General features: G+C 43.3%; 1 protein-coding gene across 1 annotated transcript in view; it reads left to right on the top strand.

Moving 5' to 3' along the window:
- Positions 1-9,286: 9,286 nt before the first annotated feature.
- Positions 9,287-22,081, top strand: part of trabd2a (TraB domain containing 2A) — a 49,160-nt gene continuing 36,365 nt past the window's right edge. The window contains exons 1-2 of the mRNA XM_052051257.1: positions 9,287-9,946; positions 12,451-13,011. Of these exons, the coding sequence (XP_051907217.1) occupies positions 9,836-9,946; positions 12,451-13,011 (672 nt within the window). The 5' untranslated portion in view covers positions 9,287-9,835. The remainder of the gene's footprint in view (positions 9,947-12,450; positions 13,012-22,081) is intronic.

Genomic DNA, 22,081 nt, shown 5'->3' with positions numbered 1-22,081 from the left:
ATTTAGCTGAGTTAAAGAAGATCAGGCGGATTGTTTTAAAACGATCAGTTTCGTCTCCTTGTTTGTATGCACCTTTATAATGATACAGAGGGAAAGATGTTACATGACGCAATCAGACCTCAGCAACTTAATTTGGCCGACCGGGCTATAAGTGAGGCAATCTTTGGTGCTTGATAATCCAATTCTTTGTCTCAATTTAGGAATTGAGCTAACGTAGCAGATGACAAAATAATTACAAGCTAAATAAGCACCCGGTGTGGTTTTCCATGTTACTGAACTGCAAACTGTGTACAGAGAAGAAATGTCCTTTTGCCCCGTCAGACTGTAGAACATTTATGCTGTGTTTTTATTTGTGTGTGTGTGTGTGTGCGCGTGTTACTCATTTGGAAAATTAAGTTGAAATTAACTTTCCATTTGCCAAGTTTTCTATTGCTCATATGCAAACGCAACTGTGTGCACAGTCACATCTTGCAACTGAAGACAGAGGGGCCTCAGAGGCTGTTTTTTTTTTTTAGGGAGGGCGATAAAAGTGGTCTGATAATGTGCTTCAGATACCATCAACTTTGAAGACGACGTTGTAAAATAAAGCTTATATTAAAATATAACGTGCTTGTCTGTTATGGGTCTTACTTCACATATTCATTCACAAACTCCCCTTTAGCTGATCGGCTAAAGTTGGAGAGTTTAGCGATGTACCATATGTATTTAAAAGAGGATGTGTATACCAGATAAGTTCATTTTTTTCACTTGGTCCCATTGTTTCTCAGCATGTGTGGTTTCCCTGGAACTTGAAAATTGGTATGCATATACAAGGCTTAATAATTAGTATATTTTTTTTTAATTGCCACATATTTATTTTGTGATAGCAATATATTTGAAATACAGTTGAATATACCGGTACTTAAAATATGCATTTAAAAATGAAATATTTGAGAGTTCACAAAACTCCATCTTATCCATTGTTTTGTTTTACGACTAAAGAGAAGTCATACAAACCAAGATGGAAGATGGCATAATTCAGGCAATGGAGTTTTTTTTTCTTTTCCCCCCAAAATAGGATATCAAGTGACGCATGAAATGATGCCTGACTCCATCCAATAACGGAAACCTTAAAGGCCTCATCTTTTTACAGTTTGTCTCATTTCCAAATGCGTTTAGGCCACAGAGAATCAGCATATTCATCAGAAGAAGAAAAAAAAATGACAGCGAGAGACAATTATTGAGCGCGTGAAGACACCACAGGCAGACAGGAACAAATATAAATAAAGTGACCAGAACCGCTGCCACGTTTCCTTCAAGGCCTCTCATTTAATTTTTTTTTTTTAAGTGGCTACTGGAAGTACCACAAAAGTCTGTGTGTTCCATTGTCACTTCACTACTGCCAGATATCTGCCCAAATGCTTGAAAATGGACAAAAGTATTGGGACACTGCACCAATAATCTAACAGAAAGCGAAAATGATAGACAACATCAAGTCAAGTACAACTTTATTGTCGGATGAAATTTCTTCCCTCTCAACCTGACAACAAGAGGAGCCGCTGCGGGTGCCAATATGGAGCTGGTCTAACAGTTGACTCTTCTCTGAGAATTATTTTTGTATCATTCAGAAGAACATTTACAAGGCTTCTAGGGGTCTTGCTTTGTGCACATGAGTTCAATCATGCTGGACGAGAAACGGCTCTTCCCAAAATTACTCCCGCAAACTTGGGTTGCCCAATTTCTGAAAAATTTCAAAAGGGAAACCTTCCGTAGAAATGGGTTTTATAATACTAAACGTGTAAGCAAGGCTTTTTGCGACGTAAAACATCTTTGTCAATAAAAGGTAACTTAAATGCATCCGAAAAACATCTTATTGCATAGCCTTATAGAAAAGAAGCATCTTGGGAATGCCCCACCTGTGGAATTTTGAGCAGTTCTGATGAACCAAGAAAAATAGCAAAAAAAAAAAAACAATCATGAAAAGGTGTGAACAAATACTGCAAAATCCATCTTGAGAAGGAAAAAAAGCGTTGACACTTTTGACCGACGTATCGAACATAAACACCCAGAAAACTGTCGCGTTCCGAATCTCGGCTTTGATCGTTCAGACAAAAGTAGGGTGGATGCCAGATGTTCTTGTTTTTTCAACACTCCTCTTTCCAAATATCAAAGTAATTACTGAAACATTCCGCGGGGAAGAAAATCAGAGCAAACGAGAGCCTTCTATTATTTCAACGCAACATTTGGCCGACGACGTGGCCTTCGTGGCGTGATCACACAACGCTCTCAACTGATGCACACAATCAAGATAGTCCCAGAAATGATGTTTCAGCACTTTGCATCTGACACGTACTCACACATTTGATCGCAAAAAAAAAGCTTTGCCTCCAACACAAACACTCCGGTCGTGAATCAAGCCACCGCCGCCGCTCGTGAATACTTTTTGGCGCAGCTTCACAGAGGTGCAGGTGAGGGAAATTTAAACCTCGCGCCCGGTTTGTTGACACAGTCGGAGTCACGGCGGAAGACAGGCGCGCCTCTTCGGATTCTACTGACCTCCGAGAGCACAAGCCAAGCAGGAGGACGTGACTGACAACCGCCGGGGACGACAAGGCGCGCTCAGGTCGAGTTGGGATAAGATGTTCTTTTCATGACAAGAATCCCTTTCATTTTTTTTCTCGCTCTCTCGATCCCTCCCGTTGTGCAAACACATTCGAGCAAAGGTGTTGATGGGATATGATGATCTGACAAAGAACAAGCGGTACGATTTTTCCAAAGTGAGGCGCAGCTGCCACGTTCGCATCCCTATGGTACGCTGATAAATTCGCCATTAAAAGCACGAGGGCAAGAAACAAAAACAAAGATAACATGAATGATTCATGCGCCCTTTCAACACATTTCGGGTTCATGGCTAAGTGTGTTCTGTGTCACATCCAATCACACTCTTCAATGCACTTACACAATATTACAGTATGTGGTGGAACCACAATGCAGTCTACTGTTCTAATGTGGATTTTTTTGTTTATTCTTCAACCGAGCACTAAAGGTGACGTGGAGGAAAAATATATTGTACTTCTCTAGCAAAGTTTTGAGTTCCCTTGCAAAATATGCGAGATAACGCCGTTTTTGTTTTGTTTTTGTACGGCAATGCTTTTTTTAAAATGCGCGTTTATGTACTTCCGGGTCAAATTGGCTAGAGCAGCTTTGTTTGAGAGACGTAAGTACGCTTCAGATTTCTTTCGTTTACTTGGAAATGGTGCATTAGATCAAAAGCAGTTTTTATTTCTTTGTATTTCAAGACAATTTCAAAGTTAAATTAAATTAAACTCGCCCATGGGTGAAGACGTTCGAACTTTATTGCTTTCTGTTACCCGGAAAATAACCCGGAAGTGCGCGCATGAAAAAAAATCGTCATCTCGCAATTTTTGCGAGGGAATAAACTTTCTTTTTTCAATAGATTGGATAGACCGGTCCATCTTCTAAACAATGTTGACGGTTTATTAAAATCATTTTGCATATTCTGGTTGAAATGCTTGACATGACCGGTGGAATTTATAATTGCACCTACAAATGGCTTGTGCAGAAACATAAAAGCCAAAGTGCACTGCATGCTTTGCAATGATAAAACCCGATATTAAGTCATCATCTGTCCAAGACTTTTAAACAGGAGCCACGGAGCAAACATTTGGTCGAAAAAACTGATTAACAACAGCTAACGTAGGGACGAGCAGACTCTAGTGCCAATCATAATATATGAGCGCATTTTGTGGCAAGACTAAAGAGGTTTTGATTGGAAAGGGCTTGTCCGCTTCAACCACCAAAACGCTGGCTTTAAATGGATTGTTCTTTGTCGTACTTGAAGACCAACGTGAAACTCTTCATCGAGCCACTGTGGGGGGTTTTATCTACGGTTTGATGAACGTTTAGTTTACACGTGGGCACAATAATAATCTTTGATTAGGGGATAAAGCCCGTGTGTTTTGTTTTTAGGCCTGACTGACTGCAAGCACGTTGAAAGTCATCTGCGCTAAATTCAGGATACGTAGCTCAAGATGGCAAAGGGCAGGCAATCATCTGCGAGAACGGCCCGGATTGATTGGGTTGATATTGGCTTTAATTGGCTCCAGCCTTTCAAAGTGGAATCAACACACACACACACAGACACACAGAAAAGGTCTCTTAAAGAGTGAGCCGTTACACTGACCAATGACTGCTCCGAAAATAATTAGAACCGACAACAGTAAATGTTAAACCTGTTCAATATTTGCTTGTAAATCTTGACATGTGTGGTCATCACTTGTGGGCAAAGCTACAGACTCTGATTGCGATGTGGAGCGGAACAAGAGCCAGATCGGATGCGATTTGGGAGCTCGCACTCTCCCAAAGGATTTCCGTGAGGTGGCGCTCAGCCTGATCTGAATGAGGTTTCTTCTGATGTTGATTTTTGAATTGTTTTGCCCATCGGCGCAGAAACACAATTTAATGTGGATGTTTTTTAAGAGCGACAACAAAACACAGATTGAAGGGGGTTGCCATGTTAGCTCTAGTAGGTTGCTCTAATTAACTACATAAGCCCGGATCAAACCATTGTATGCCTAGCGTATGTGGCACACGTGCATCAGACCACAAAGCCTCAGGGATATGGTGGGTTCCCGTAAATGTTTTTTTTTTTTAAATATCGTGAACACCACCCTGCCATTGATGCCGTGAATAACACTGTAGTCACCCAACCACTTCCATCGCAGCTGACTGTGAAGCGTCTGGTTTCTGGTTCTTACTGTCACGTTTGTTTTTAAATCAAGAAAGACACATCGGAATACGAAACCGAACCAGCCGCATCACGCACTTTTTGTAGGATGTCATCTCATTCTTCATCTTGTATCTATTGCTGATTCTCATTGCGGGTTGCTTGCGCGGAAATTGTCGCCAATGATGACAAGCCGAGTTTTTCCAGCAAGGGTTATGCCGCAAAGGCTCACTCTTTGACCCATACATTTGGCATTTTGCCTTCATTTCATTCCATCAGTAATGCTGCCAAGAATTCATGTCTCATCATTCCCAAATGTGTGTATTCATTTTGCGTCCTCCAAAACTATCCGGATTGTAATTCGCCGTCTTCCCCCTGCTAATGTGATACATTTGGACAATAGCTTGGGGACCTCTTGATTTCAAATTTGTGGGTATTCTGGGGCGGCCAAGCAACCGCGCGCACCCCAGCTACGGGCTTCTCAATCAGAGTTTAATGCACCGTGAAAGAAGCGGGACACGCTCGATAAAATGTAAGCAGCTATAATGGACTGACTCGTAAGATGTGGAGCTGTTGTTACTGGAAAGAGACTTGTTCTCGTTGCTCAAGTCATGTCGTCATGTGGTCACTTGTAAGGATCATAAAAAGCAAACTAGGAATGCGCAAACGGGAGTGCGTACAGACATATCAACAGTGTTATCAAGAGATAGGAATCTTAGGTTCTTGCCCACAGAAACACATTCAGTCATCTCTCGCTTTGTTTGACTGCTATTCTGGGTACTCTGCTTTGGGGTGGGGGGCGATTAATCAACATTGAAAAAAAATATGTCAAGAAAAAATTATTTCATCATTTCACAGGAGGAACGAACAGGAAATTCTTTGAACTTGACTAGTTTCAGGTTTGGAGAGTAAAACCATCCGGAATGCCGTGGAGTCCGTCGCACGTATAGACAAATGGCAATTCACGCCTATGGAGGATTGAAGAATGTCATGTTTCGGTTTGTGACCAACAGGTGGCACTGTGGGGCTTTTCCCTGCAGCTGCACACCTGTTGGTCGTTAGATAATTAGCGGCTTTAAAAGGACTCCCAGCCCGAACGCTCAGTGTTGGGTCATTGTTTGCTCTTGCGCTACTGTCATGTTTGTTTGCTGCAATCGCCAATCAGGTTTGTTTCAGTCATGCTTTGGTTGCTGTTATGTTTTATCTTCAGTCATGATTTTTGTTTGATACTTTGGACTTTGTTGGTTTTGGATTTTGTTTGCTCTATGTTTAATACAATTTGTCAAGCACACCCTGCTCCTTCCTCCTGTCTGCTTTTTGGGGTCCACCACCACCTCGCAACGTGACAAAGAATCTTTAAAAACAACTCCACACAGGAAAGCCAGAGAGATTCGAACCCAGAATATCAGAACTGCGTGGCAGATGTGCAAATCGCTGGTTCACTATGCTGCCACGAAACATTTCCTGATTTGCATAATTTTTCCGCGTGTGAGGTTTGGAATTTTTTTAATGACATTTTTTCAAGGCGCTTGAGTTCTACCACAAATAACACCTTGGACATCTTGCTTATTAAAAAAAAAATCAATTTTATTCTTATTATGATTATTTTCACAATCTGACCACAAACAAGGAAACTGTTATTTTGAAACAGAAATCAAAGCTAAATTTTCCATTAAGCCTTTCATGCACCCTGTAACCTGATAACATGAGAAGCTGTCCACTGTAGTGACCGCTGTCCCTCAAAGAGTTAAATTTAACATGACTGTAGTTGGAAAGCTGCTTTTGTTTTAGACCGTTTTATTTTTTTACAAAGATGTTAAAAACAACATCAAAATATGTTGGATGGAGTCCTACCACAAAAATGACAAGCATGCAAAGATAGAAAACTCCATATTTGGTCCTAAATTGAACGCTGTCTGAAATGGAATGCTGTCAAACAATGTGAGGCACTTTTATGAATATGAATAAATATTATATGTAAGTCCTACAAACTAGTCCACGAGGATGGCAGCCACAGATTGGTATGGCACATTTCTTTCATTTCATCCATCCAACCATTTTCGGATGCGCTTATCTTCAAAAAGTTCACGTGGCCTATCTCAGATGTCTTTGGGGCAGTAGGAGGGGGGGACACACTGAACTGGTTGCCAGCCAATCGCAGGGCACACTCAGACGAACAACCGTTCGCGCTAATAATCACACCCAGGGACAATTTCAAGTCTTCCATCAACCTGCCATGCATGGTTTGGGAATGCGGGAAGAAACCGGAATACCCGGAGAAAACCCACGCAGGCCGACACGCTGCCACCGGGCCACTTTCTTTCATTTCATTAGCTGATGTAAGGAAACTATTCACTTATTAAGCATCAAGAGTTTGTGTTGTCATGGCATCGAATGCTGCGGGGGGCAGGGGGGGTCACCTGTGTCTGACGGGATCAAATAGGTCCACTTCCCGGCCCGTATAAAATGAAACGTGTGCCAGTTTCCATCTCGTGCGAGCCTTTTGAAGATCTCTCCCATGGAGGCAGGCAGAAGGAGATATTTGCGCTGGTTTCCTCTGAAGCTCCATTTGATCTTTGCTTATAGGACAGTCACTTTAATGTGGAAATGTGCAGATGGTCTCCGTAGCAGTCATGTCATAAAAGCCAAGGTGGACTTTTGAACACACTGCCTCCAATTCAGCTGAAAGACTTGAGATGGATATGATTTTGAAGCTTTTGGGGCTACATTTTCAGATGGGTGCTCATTTTACTTTTCATATGCTACCGTTTGGACCGTCGGTAGTGATACGTTGACAGTGTTTTTGCACAGCCAGCGCCTTGCTATAATTACCCTCTGATGCAGCTGTTCCATGTGACTTTCGGTCAAAGCCCAAAGTGACATTTTGTCTGCTGTAATCACCCACAAGCAAGCGAGCCTGAGTTTTGACATGAAACATGTGAATTTACTGAATTGTTCACCTTAGAGTGGGTTCGCAGCTTCTGGATTTCCTCGCAATCCCTGACCTGCTCGTGAAATTTGCATCGATCATGAATGTAAAATATGCATGACTGCTATACAATTTGTATGACATGAATCAAAGCCTGTTTGTCCTTGTAGCTGGAGGGACCCCCCAAAAAACATTTTCTTTTCATTGTTAATGTCACAACGCTGAAAATGCCAGGTTCATGATTGTGTCACCAATCATGAACCTGGCATGACAGTTTTCCAAGCAGCTCAAGGAGGGGAAAATAATTATTTGAACACACGAAATAAGTAAACTATGTGGCTCTTTTGAGAGACTCTTAGCAATGATTGATCACGCATTACCTGACAGTGACAGGGACTCTCCACGCTTTGCTTTGTAGCCACAAATACAGTTCACACGAAATTGTAAATGTTGTAAAAGACACTATAGACTGTGTATCCTGCATTGACTGGGTCTAGAGTATGCTTGAAAAGCTTTAAAAAATTAATTTAAAAATTTTTGTTTGCAAAAGGGCATTTTTGATTGTCTGTTCCAGCTGTGATGTTGCGGTGCCTTTCACCAGCTACTCGAATTTTGAATCTTAACAAAAGCAGTTGCCAATAGTCGTGTACTTATGAAAACTAGTTGCTGAACCAGGTCTTTGATTTAAAGGGAATTAAATTGGGAAGATGAAACCAGGCCAAATAATATATAATGGAAATTCTTCTTTATAGAGCCGAGCTTGGCCGATGTGTTATACATCTTGCAAATATGCCACTACAAGCAGTTTGAATGTCTCTTTTCTGTCATTTTGATACTGCTCCCATGCTCAAACGTTCTCCCTCCTTTAATGAAAATGGATACAATCAACAGTTGTATCAAGTAGAGTAGTTGATAAGCTCCAAAGTTCCCTGGGGCGAAGAAAACGTCACTCGCATTAAGTAACTGTCCACAAGGGGGAGCTTTAAGCAGACATGGCAAATTGCGGTCCACTGCAACCTTTAAATTCTCATTTTAAGCGTTTAAAAAGTTGCCCTAATTAGACTTCACCTGGCACTTATATCCTTTGTCAAGTTGCAAAATGCGTCAGCCACGTATAACGGATGACAAGAAAAAATAACATCCATGGAAGGAAATGCAAGTTCTTGCGAATTTGTTTTTCTAGAATTGCCAGCCTCTTTAATTTTATTTTGTGAGTGTCACTGCATTACAGAATGCGCAATAATTGAGTGTCTGCCACCGTCTTCATGAATTTGCAGTGCAAAGCGCCTCGTTATTGCACGTTTTCTCATGTTAATGTCGCTCACTTTGTCCGACACGATGGTAATCGGACCTCCGCATCTCAACTGGCACCGCTCGTCTTTGCCTGCGAGGCATCCTGCGACTTCATACAAGTGACACCAAATATGCATTTATGCATCACACGATTGCGTCTGTTCCGTGTGTTCTGATTGATCCGTTCTCATCTTTTCTTCATTGACGGGAGAGAAAGTTTCCAGGTTGGCGGGACGTGCGGTGGGTGGGGTGGGGGGGGCATACATCTGTTTGCACACCGTCCCTATCACGTTAATCATTAAATTTTAGGGGTCTGAGAACTTGGGTTAAAGTAAGGTTAGCGGGTGTGTTCGTGTGTTTGCGTGTGCGTAAGGGGGTTTAGTGGGCGGATTGCAGAACGACACGGGGGGTAGACCCCTGACAGCAGAGATGTGTGTGCGCGCACACACGTACTCAGCGGAGATGTGGACACACTCACACAGATGCAAATAAAATCAGTGAAGCCGTAGTGAGACTTTTTTTGGGGGGGTTGTGCCTTCATTCACGAACTTTTCTTTGGTCCACTGTGACGCACGCGTGATTCTGCCTGTTTTTACGCACCAACTTTGGATCGCAGGAGGAGGCCACGCGGAGAGAAGAGGAGCAAGGAGGGAGCTCCCGACAAGCAGACGATGTGATGTGAGCCCCCTACCCCCCTACGTGGAAGCAAAAGAAAAAGCTCTCCAAATGACCATCACTGCGCCACCCGAGTACCACTGCGGGCTCAACGGGTGAGCGTGACCGCTCTGTTTGGCGTGGCCGCTTGGAGCCGTGCACGGTCCAACTCACCCATGCCTTCAGTGGCATAGTTCGGAATACTTCTTTTTTGGGGGGAGGAGGAAGTCAGGATGATGCGCGGCACCCTGAGCGCACTGATCCTTTGCCGCTTGGTTCTGATGGTCCGAGGCGACCCGTGGAGGATCAGACCGGACTCAAGCAACTGTGAGCTCAACAAGAAAGTAAGTCCGATTTACCGCCCGATCGATAGACAGATAAATAGATCGATAGAAGATGAGCAAAACATACACCTAATTGATTGTTATTATTATGATTAATGAATATAGGATGCAGAATATAATTCATTTTCAGCACTGCAGTTGTGTTTGTGTACTGACTCACCAACTTTGTTGCTTCTGTTTTCATGCTTGATTTATAATTTCGATAGTGTCACGAACCCGCAATTTATCTACATTTCCAAAAAGGCTTGACTTGCTAGGTCAGCAATATAAATAATGACCTTTTCCTCAAATGTGTTTAATTTTCCCCACAAATGTCTCAGATTTTTTTTATTTTTAAAGAGCTGAGACTCATAAAAAATACATCACTCCAGGAACTTTTAGCCACAACGGCAATACTTGCTCAACAAGTAAGAAAGCCATCAATTACTGTATACACATTCAGACTACTATCAGTCTCAAGTTTATTATTGCAAGTCAGATCCATCCAGAAACATGAAGACGGCTAATCCGCAGTCTGATCATGTGACATCACGTGTATTGTTTGTTTGACACTTTGCTCCCAAGTGGCCTGTTAATAAGTCATTATGGCTCTGTTAGCACTCGGCTAATAAACAGTCTCTTGGGGTAAGTGTCAGACAGTTCTGGTGTTTGATGTGCAAGGCGTGAAATAACTTCTCTTTTTAAACTGCTGGCTTGCTCTAATGGTAATTCGATTGTTGATTGAAATGTCACTAAACAACAAGCACGCTGAGAAGTGAAAGTTATGTTCAGAACTTTAATTTTTGTCGCATCAGAATTTTTGAAGAACTTCTAGGCATATTGTTAGTGGTTATCACATCTGCAGTACAACGCTGCGGTCTGGGATTGGAATTCCAGCTGCCATGTGGAGTTTGCATGTTCTCCCTGTCTTGTATTGTTTGTTTTGTTTTTTTCCCCGTATTCCTCTTACAATCCCAAAATATGTTTGGGCTGTGTCAGAAAAGTTCAAGGACTAGTGTCACAAAAACTAGATTTTAAATCCAAGCTACAAACTATGAGTTCTCCCTTGTCAAGGTGCAGGCCGGACGAGTGTGCGAGCAGACTGGAATTATGATGGGAAAACTTGTGGCTGCTTCACCATTACAATATGCCTGTTCAAAATACCCTGATCATCTGGGACTTCCTGGCTGAGATGAACAACATTGTGCCAAAGTCACCTTCCCAATTCATTTGACCTGTCCCTGTTTAATTTCCCACCACGAGCCCCATCTTTCTGAGGGGGTCTTTTTGAGCGACGGTCCCCAACCGGTACCGATCCGTGGGTCATTTGGTACCGGGCTGCACAGAAAGAATAAATAACTTACATTACTTCCGTTTTATTCATTTCGGAATTTGGAAGATATTTTATTTTGAAAAATTACCGGATTCTGTTACATCCATTTACAGAATGTCACTCTTGATGGTGGGCAAGGCGCGCTTCTCGGTCACGTGATAGGTTATACCAAAAACCCCGAAGCTAGCAAAGTGAGTCGAGTTAGCATAGTGAGTCGAAAACAAACGTCTTTGGGAAGGGGAAAAGGCCTAGACAGGAGACTTTCAAGAGAATGAAGGCTACATTTAATCGACAGTATCAAGAATTCTACTTAAAATAGTGCTGTATGTTACACATAGGGCATATTTGACAATAAAAGCTGACTTGACTTGATAAAATACAGATTTGTCTCAACGGGAGATTCCCGCGTACCAAGCCCACTCTGCATAAGATGCAGCGGCGGTCAGTCGTATTTTATATACACTTTGTATTTACGGTGTCTTATATTGAAGGAACGTGTAAACGTTACCATAGCGACGAGAGGGCGTTGTGGCCAGATAGGACGTTCCTCGTGTCATAATTCGTGTTTATTATTCATTCATTCATCTTCCGAGCCGCTTGATCCTCACTAGGGTCGCAGGGGGTGCTGGAGCCTATCCCAGCTGTCTTCGGGCAGTAGGCGGGGGACACCCTGAATTGGTTGCCAGCCAATCACAGGGCACACAGAGACGAACAACCATCCACGCTCACACTCACACCTAGGGACAATTTAGAGTGTTCAGTCAGCCAGCCACGCATGTTTTTGGAATGTGGGAGGAAACCGGAGCACCCGGAGATAACCCACGCAGGCCCGGGGAGAACATGCAAACTCCACACAGGGAGGCCGGAGCTGGAATCGAACCCAGTACCTCTGCACTGTGAAGCCGACGTGCTAACCACTGGAATATCAGTTTTCATGCAGGTCATATCATATTTTTTTGTTGTATTTAACGGGCCTTAACGGGCCTTAAAGGCCGGTCCCTAAAAATATTGTCTGACATTAAACCGGTCCGTGGGGCAAAAATGGTCCAGGACCGCTGTTTTGTGATGACATTAAGATGACTTGATGAATCTCATGGCAATTGTTAATTGTGAAAGGTGAGGTGAACCACGACACTACCAATGTTTGCAAGTATTATCCCATCCAGGTAAATATTTGTTTTTTCCCCTGCAGCAAACTGACTTAAACTCCTTCTTGTGGACTATCAAACGGGACCCTCCTTCGTATTTCTACGGCACTATCCACGTTCCCTACACTCGTGTGTGGGACTTCATCCCCGAGAACTCCAAGCAGGCCTTCCAGGAGAGCAACATAGTCTACTTTGAGCTCGACCTGACTGATCCTTACACCATCTCGGCCCTGACCAGCTGCCAGCTGCTTCCTCAGGGCGAGAACCTGCAGGACGTTCTACCCAGAGACATCTATCGCAGACTCAAGAGGCACCTGGAGTATGTCAAACTCATGATGCCCTCATGGATGACGCCAGATCAGAGAGGGAAGGGACTCTACGCGGACTACCTCTTCAACGCCATCGCTGGAAACTGGGAGAGGAAGCGGCCTGTCTGGGTCATGCTGATGGTTAACTCGCTCACTGAGGCGGACATTAAGACTCGAGGCGTGCCGGTGCTGGACTTGTACCTGGCACAGGAAGCAGAGAGGATGAGGAAAAGGACAGGAGCTGTGGAGAAGGTGGAGGAACAGTGTCATCCCCTCAACGGCCTCAATTTCTCCCAGGTGAGTGTGAAAGAGCAGCCGCTTGGAGCGGTTCCTCTGCGATATTAAATCCTTGCCTAGATAAGTCACTCTTTCAACCAAGAAGTAGGATTGAGACCAGTTTGGTACATGATCTCTCTGTCTCACTGTTTACTTGCACAGCACTGTTTTGCTGGTAATGAGTCACAGCGCAGTCTGGTTAGCTTGTGTAGTGTGGCGCTAGACCCAATGGGGAAATAAATACCGTATTTTCACGACTATAAGGCGCCATTAAAAGTCTTAAATTTTCTCCAAAATAGACAGGACGCCTTATAGTGCGGAGCGTCCTTTATATGCGCTGAGTTCCAAAATCTGACTGACAGCCGACACGCTGTTTATATAGAGAAAAAGCGGAAGTGACTGTGGCCAGGCATGCGGGAAAGAAGTCGGCCAATCAGGGAAGGGTGGGCTTGTATATATACATATATGGAGAGGGAGAGAGAGAGAGAGAGGGAGATAGAGGACAGGCAAGCTAGTCCGCCAATGGTGAAGGGTGGGCGTGTAAGTGGATGCTAAAGGGACGCCTCAAGCCAGTACCAACACTTGTATAGAGTGTGGCAATGTGCATTGTTGCAAAACAACTCCGGTTTTGGTTTCTAAGAACCCCTGAAAATAAATTCCACAAAAAGACACGCCTACGAAGCTCAGTTCAAACTTAAAGCCACCGGTTATGCTTTTGGCATGCGTGCCCATCTCACAGCAGCGGTGAAAAAACAAGTCACGCAAATGAACTCTGAGCTTGCCGTTATTCCCGGAGGCTTGACTAAAGAACTCCAACCGCTGGACATTGGCATCAACCGGGCGTTCAAAGTAAAGTTGCGAACGGCATTGGATCAATGGATGATCGGTGGCAAACACAACTTTACAAAGAGTGAGAGGCAGCGCTTGGCGAGTTACGCCACAATACGCAACAACGAGAGGGAACGCAGCGTTTTTGATGGATTACGGTACTTGCACAATTGTTCAATTCTTTCTACACACACACGCGCTGCCACCATGTTTCGCTCTGTTCTTTACTTTCAAATGTGGGAAAGCTTCACACGAGAGAAATGTTGACTTTGCTGTTGCTACTCCTTCTTTCCGCTCGGCAATGCGTAGCAACTCACACTAGCATGTGATGCATTCATTGACAACTGAGATGTGCAGTCCTCTGCTTCTGATACAGAGGATGAGGACTTTGATGGATTTCTGGGTGATGATTGATCGAAAAACGTGAGAACATTGTACGATGGCAAAATAAAATACACCCGAACTCAGTTCTGCTTTCGTTGCCTTTTTAACAACGTGTTTTTAGCTTATCTGTATGTCTTGGCATGCTACCGTATGCTTCAAGCTAACGTGTTAGAGTGCGCGCATGCATGCCGTATGTTTAAGCTGGCGTATGTTTTACCACTGTAAAACTGCGGCCATTAGTACGGTGCGTCCTGTGTATGTGTAAAATACAGAAATGTCACCCATTAATGAGACTGCGGCCATCAGTACGGTGCATCGAATAGTCGTGAAAATACGGTAAATATTGTAAAGTAGACAGAAAGAAAATCACTCCTTTCAAACAATACAGTGGGTTCAGATGGGAGGATTTTACACCTTCCTTTTTAACTTCTGTAATTGGTCGGTAGAGAGTGACAGTATCTCACTGCCATCGTGTCACGCTATTAAGCTAGCTGCAGCTATTTCCATCAAGCCGACCATTGGTAACAAGTCTGATCAGGATTCATCACTCCAAAACAATTAGACTGAAAACCGAGGTGAGGAGAACTAATGTTACGGGTTCACTTGTTGAGGGAGTTGAGTGCACCCAATCGTCAGGTCTTGATCAGACTCTCTCTTGACTTGAGTAGGGGGGTTGAGGGGGGGGGGGGATTCCATATTTTGAGGTGTTAGGCATTGTTCAGGTGTCCTGGTGTTTAATATCTAATAGCTTCAAACCGGGCAACTTGGCACTTGAGATAAACTGCTGTCTCATCTTTTTAATGTCTAGATTGGTGGAAAAATTCATAATTAATACATTATCAACATTATCACCAGAGGGCGGCACGGTTGTGGAGTGATGATCATATCACAGTGTCGAGGTGCAGGGTTTGATTCCTGCTCTGGCCTTCCTGTGTGGAGTTTGAATGTTCTCGCCCGTGCCTGCGTGGATTTTCCTCCCACATTCCAAAAACATGCATAGCAGGCTAAGTGAACACCGTAAATTGTCCCTCGGTGTAAGTGTGAGTGCGAATGGTTGTTCATCACTGTGTGCCCTGCGATTGGCAACCAGTTCAGAGTGTACCCCGCCTACTGCCCGAAGACGGCTGGGATATTCTCCAGTGCAGCCACGACCCTGGTGAGGATAAATGGATTAGAAATGAATGAAGGGAATATTATTATACTCTCTAGATTTGTTACGTTTTCACACATGACGACATGTCTTTGCAGGCGAGGCCTCGCTCACAAATCGATATCGCCTGAGGACTTTCAATATAATTGACAAAGACCAAATACACGGATTAAGCCGCAACAGGATTGGAGTTGCCACTTTCCCCCTCTTGCTCCCGTTGGCTTGTTTGAGTGGAACGAGGTGCGGTGTTAATAATCAGCTGTGCAAACATTCAGCCCCGCTCCACCACGTCCTTTGTTATGATGGAAAAATGGATCCTAAATGGTTCAGGTCTGAAATCACTCTAAAAAAAAAAAGAAGAGGCACCTTGTTCCCCAAACCAGAAGCACACTTGAGCCTCCTTGTCCGCCTGCCTGTCTGTCTGCGCCCTTCACTGACCCTTTCCAGTATTACAAACATCTCACTAAGGCATGAGTCCCCCCAGAGTCGTGCTGCCTATTATTGAGGAATTTCAGCTAATGCTGGTTGGGAGCTGAGGGGATTATACACAACCATTTACGCTAACACCCAGAAGCTTTAAGTGTTGTTATTTTAAAGCGGGCTTTTCTAGCCCCTCACTATATAATTCTCCTCGCCAAACCACCTGGCAGCATTTGATTGTTGATCCTTGGTGGCAACAAGCAATGAGTAAATGTTACATTATATTACATCATTTGCAATTGAACTGCATCTTTTATGTTAAGCTTCCACTATTTTAGCCGGATCACCATTTATCTCTGGGATGTATGCAACATGTTGTAGCGTCTTTGAAAGAGACCACAGCTCGATAATGTGCTTTGCATGTTGTGTTAAAAGTGCCAATGAATGAAAAGCATGTATATGCAGCCTTTTTGAAGTCTTCGCCCTCACCGCTTTTACATGTGTCTCATATTTTGCAGCAGTATATATCTTGTGCTTATCTTCTTTCAAATCCATGTCGACTGTTTTGGATAAAGCAACCATTCCGCGCCCCCTGTGTAAAGGGGTCTCTTGCATGAAAAAATACAATTCAAGGACGGCATAAAACTGCTGAACAAGAAACCAAGATTAGGACTCATATTGTACATTTTTCGCAAAATCAACTCACCCAGGTTGTACATAAATATGGATCTTTAAAAAAATATTTTGTTTTAATATTTTTGATTTATCACAGTTTTTACAGGACCCCCACCCCCTACCCCATTTCTCCCTGTCTCATGGAAAAATGCATATATAATGTATAGCAGTATTCTTAATAATAATAATTTTTGGGGTTTGTTAAAAAATGTGCATGCGGCCCATGGGCCTGTTCCCCATCCCTGCTGTAACTGTTTTATTTCACTTTGTGACATGCTGCTGAATGCTAACTCAATAACAACCTCCATACTCAGACTCCCCCCGTGCAATAATGGCTGTTTTCCCTCAAATTAGATTGTTGGGTCAGATGGTTTACAGCGCAGATTGCTCCGGAGACGCGTGTTACACAAATGGAGCAGACCGCTGGTCTTTCCTTCCACTTCCTCAACTTTGTTTTCATCAACAATCTCCACAACAATCTCAGGAACTTGTAAAAGAAAGCAGAAGCAGCCAATGACAGCCTTTGTGGTCAACATGTGGCGCCTGCGTGGAGATCACTTTTGGAGGAGATGTACTTGAAAGTTCATTGTAGCTCTGGAAAGATTTTTATCATTTCAGCTATTTAGTTTAGCGTCTCGTTTTCGACGATGATGAAGATCTACTTCTTCACTTAGATGAAAAGGGGCACATATTATCAAATATTTGGCAGACAGCCTTTCACCACAGCCCAGATGATTACTGGCTGCTCCTTTCCTTGGTGGAACCCTTCAGTTCTCCCTGACTTAGGAAGGCAAATGACATCCTCAGGGACCTGACTCATCCTGGACATTAAAAACCAGAACCAACAGATCAAGAAGCAGTTTTGTATATAAGATATGTACTTGGCATAACCTGTATTGTGAGTCAATTTTCAGGCAAAGTGTGACCAATAATTGAAAAAAAACTACACGACTCCTCAAACACTAACAAATATACGCATGACCCACCTCAGTGAAACCACTTTTTCAAATAGCAGTAAGTCAAATGTTTTAGCACAGGAAGTTCACTTTGTTGTGTTTAAAATAATGATGTTGAACATTGTTTCTCTTTTTACAATTTCCTACGACACTTTCGTGAGTTCACATTCATCGGATATATAGTACAAACGTGTCCAACTGACCCATATGAAAACCAATGAAACACACATGCCTTCTCCTGTAACCAATTTTCCACCTCAATCTAGTTAACAAGCTACAGAACCCTAATTACATGACAATAAAACTCTCTGCTAATAATTATGTTACAGTAACACTCACTGCAGGGTGATTTGAAACCCTGTGTAATCACAGCCTTCATTGCATTTAAACCCACAAAATCTCCTGAAGAGTAAACAATGAATTCTCGTGTCCTTTAAATAACCTCCATGCTGAGCTGACAACACGAAAACACACCACACAACTTGGCACTGCCTTCCACTCGTTGTTTTAGGCTAATCAGCGGCGGTCTGATGTAAGCCCAGGCCCATCTGACTTCAAGGGGCCAGCTTAATATTTCAGTTTTCCTTTCATTGAAATTCTAGAAATTCAGTACCATCCAGCCCTTTGTTTCCTACAGACAGGATAAAAAAGGCCTCAATGAGAAAGCATCTTTTTTGCCCAGCGGAACATCGATCTGATAGTCATCTGCATAGCAGTGGAAGGAAGTACAGTGCACTCCGATTAATAGAACACCATTGGGCCGAAGCGCTTCTGTTCTACTAAGCGGAGTTTCTATTAACCGGAGACACTTTATTAGGTACACCTTCAGACACGTCGACGACCAAGTTATGCACGCAGAAAAACCCCTGCTGACGAGTTAGAAGAGATATTTCGACTGTGGACGTCCATATCTTTAATCAAACAACAAAACAACAACTTTAATCAACTTCAGTCAAACATCTCAAATCACGAGAAAAATTTCGTTACTTTTGTCTATAAACAGGAGTCCGTAATTTTGCGGTTGACTTCCCTCTCAATGCGCTGGATAAGAGGGAAGTCCTGGAAACCGTGGGCGTACCTTCTGAGAATCCGGCAATGCATCGCATCGTCTGAGTATGTCCTTCTTATCCGCAGGTGATAGCCCTCGTCTCTTGAATGAAGTTGAAGCCATTGTGACGTGCGTGTGCCTATGTGTGGAGTGACGCGTGCCACCTGTTACTGTATACGGCTAGAACTACCGCGTTTTCTCTCGATAGTGGTACAGTATCGCAATAGCTACACTTCGTCTCTCTCTCGTCTCTTGAATGAAGTTGAAGCCATTGTGACGTGCGTGTGTCTATGTGTGGAGTGACGCGTGCTACCTGTTACTGTATACGGCTAGAACTACCGCGTTTTCTCGCGATAGTGGTACAGTATCGCGATAGCTACACTTCGAAAACCACTAGTTTACAATGTTCATTGCTTACGGCCTGTTCTATTAAGCGGAGTATCTTTATAGGAAATTGCATTAGGCAAATCCGTTCCAGAGCCTTTTGCTCTATTAAGCGGATTACTCTATTAACCGTGTTCTATTAAGCGGAGTGCACTGTACCATGTTTCATTAAGATGGAACCCAAAGGGAGCAGAGACAATGAAAACAGAAGAGGCCCCAGAATTGAACCCTGTGGAACACCTTACGGCAGTGGAGCTGCGCTAAACTCGGTGCAAACAAGGATAGCTTAAAATAAATCTCCTTGCCAAATAGGATATGAACCACTCAATGGCCACCTGGTGCTGCCAACCATGATTGACCGGATCGATCACTGCACTTAAATCCACATATAGCATCATAATAATTGCACTTCTGGAAGCTACCATGGAGATACAAATTACAAGTATAATTATAAATATACAATAGTACAACAAAAAGCCATTTTTCTACAAAGTGCTACAGCTTAACAATTATTAGAATAGCTTCTTGATTTGACATCAACCAGCGACCCAAAGACAGTTGACATAAGAACAACCCTTTCACTGGCCTACAGTCTATTTGCGCTGCTCTTTAAGACCCAAATGATCCCTAATGACATTTTATTCGTTGTTGCTCCATCTTTGTTTCTATTTTTGAGTTGGTCTACTGAAAATCAACAAAATCCGCTGAGCGCTCGCACTTTGAACCACAACAAATGATCCTCTCTTTTCCCAGATCTCTAATCTGTGTAAGCATGACTGCCCTTTATTTGTGCACTGTGCCCCTTGTCTTTCGAAGAGTGGGCTCCACCAAACCCATTACACTAAGTGAGCTTGTTGACGACAACAATGGGCGCATGAAGGCCTCCTTTCTGTGTCCGTGTTGTTGGAAAGCCACGGAACATTCCACGTTTCACTGAAGCAGACCTGCTAATGAAAGTGTTGTTTGTTTCCTACCATCATTGGGAGCAATGGGACATGGTGCCGGAATGAATGCAGTTCTATGAGGAATGATTGAAGCCCATTTGGTCCATTCATGACTACTAGGGACTGGCACAGAAAACTGAGATGTGGTCTTGGATCTAAAGAAGAGTCATTAACGAGGGAAGGCGTGACTCCATCAGCGTCTTTAAAAGGCGTCATGATGTTACTTGCTCGATTCTGACATGAGGTTACGCTTCACAGCTTTGGATCTTTTCACAAAGTAAGGTCTGATGAAATCCAAACAAAACCCAGATTCATAACTTGTGAGTAATACAAGGTCGGTTGGCTGAAAATAATGCATCATTCACGAATGTAGCGCACATGTGATGGAGCAATTGAGATCCCTTTACTGCTCTCATTGCTTATTTTCCAAGTGCAGCGCTGCTGTTAATGTCAACTAGCTTGGCTGTTGTCCTGACGCTATTACACAGCAGTCAGTTATTTTGACATTGTAAAATAGCAACCAGTAGGACATAGAGGAGTGTTATCAATGACATTCCAGTTAAGTTTAGTACAAACATCTTCCTTCTTTTGCTCAAGTTTTAGCCAAAAGAAACATTTTTTATAATGTTTTCTTTTCTTCTATACTTGAATTTTGCCAAACAGCAAGGCAAGACATACCTTTTTCTCATGCATACAAATGAGCAGCAAAACCCTGTGGCATTTAGGACAAACATGAACAACTGATGTTATGGGTAACATTATCAGTGACATTTGTAAAGAAAAAAACCCCAGTTACATTCGAGACAACAATGAAGTATTGGTGCCTAGCGGTTAGCATGTCATCTAGCGGTTTGCATGTCAGCCTCAAAGTTCTGCAGTTTGGAGTTCAAATTCGGGGTTTAGGCTATCCTGTGTGAAGTATGAAGATTTAGTCATATTTATACCTCACAATCAAAATGGACTTAGTGTATAATCATTACATGAGAGCGAAACACATTCAAATAGCTCACAACATTTGGGCAAATGTTCATTTGTGCAGGTGTACTAGACGATTTCCTTCTCTCCACAATTGCTGTCCGACAGAGCAAAGTACCCCTCAGCAAATAGTGAGCGTGTGAACTCCTGTGTGTGTGTGTGTGTGTGTGTGTGTGTGTGTGTGTGTGTGTGTCCGGAAGAGCGTGCTGTAGATCTACAGTGATGCTGGCACGATGACAGTATCTCACTGTAACACACGGGCAGCCAAAGTGATTGCATCTCACTGAAAAGAATCACATCCTGTTCCAGTCTGTGATGGCACAATGGCCCAACGGCTCATATTTGCGCATGCAGCCAAAAGCAAAGCCACTGGAATTTAAGTGGGATGTGACAAATTGGCCAGATCATTGTCTCTGCTCTTGTCATCTTCAGTGAGCAACTTTATTTTCACTCTGAAGTTTGCGTATTGAGATGAACTGCAGCAAAATCCTTCAACATGCACAGTTTTTGTGCTTAGACATATTTATTCTTCGTGCCACAGTAAAGATTAAAACTCCCCTTGCACAAACAAAAGTCATCTGCAGGATAATACGATGACATCATTCGTAAAAACTCAGGGGTTGGAAAAGTTCCAACTGGGAAATAATGGGAAAATTTGGCAATGTGAAGAATTTAAGGGGAATAAGATACCGGTAAATGGAAATTTTATGTTGTAGTATTGTTGCATGTTTATGCAATGTGAGAGGAAACTGAATTACCCAGAGAAAACTCAAATAGGCACGTGGGAACAGCGAAAGCATGACAAAACTAAGAACAATCAAAACCGCATCAACTAAAACACAATTCATGTCGTTCACTATGAACTCACCATGAATCACGAAGGGGCTAACTAGCTAGTCGGTTAGCTAGTTAGCTAACTTAGCTCGCTAGCTGACTGACTAACCAACTAACTCGCTCGCTCACTCAGTAACTCACTTAAGGATGGGCTCACAAAAGATGATTTCATCCATCCATCCATCCATCCATCCATCATCTACCGCTTATCCGGGGCCGGGTCGCGGGGGCAACAGCTTTAGCAGGGAAGCCCAGACTTCCCTCTCCCTAGCTACTTCTTCCAGCTCTTCCCGGGGGATTCCGAGGCGTTCCCAAGCCAGCTGGGTGATGTAGTCTCTCCAGCGTGTCCTGGGTCTTCCTCGGGGTCTCCTCCCGGTGGGACATGCCCGGAACACCTCACCGGGGAGGCGCTCAGGAGGCATCCGAATCAGATGCCCAAGCCACCTCATCTGGCTCCTCTCGATGTGGAGGAGAAGCGGCTCGACTCTGAGCC

Source organism: Hippocampus zosterae, chromosome 18, assembly GCF_025434085.1.
Source record: "Hippocampus zosterae strain Florida chromosome 18, ASM2543408v3, whole genome shotgun sequence".
NCBI lineage: Eukaryota > Metazoa > Chordata > Actinopteri > Syngnathiformes > Syngnathidae > Hippocampus > Hippocampus zosterae.
This window is presented reverse-complemented; position numbering and strand designations above follow the sequence as displayed.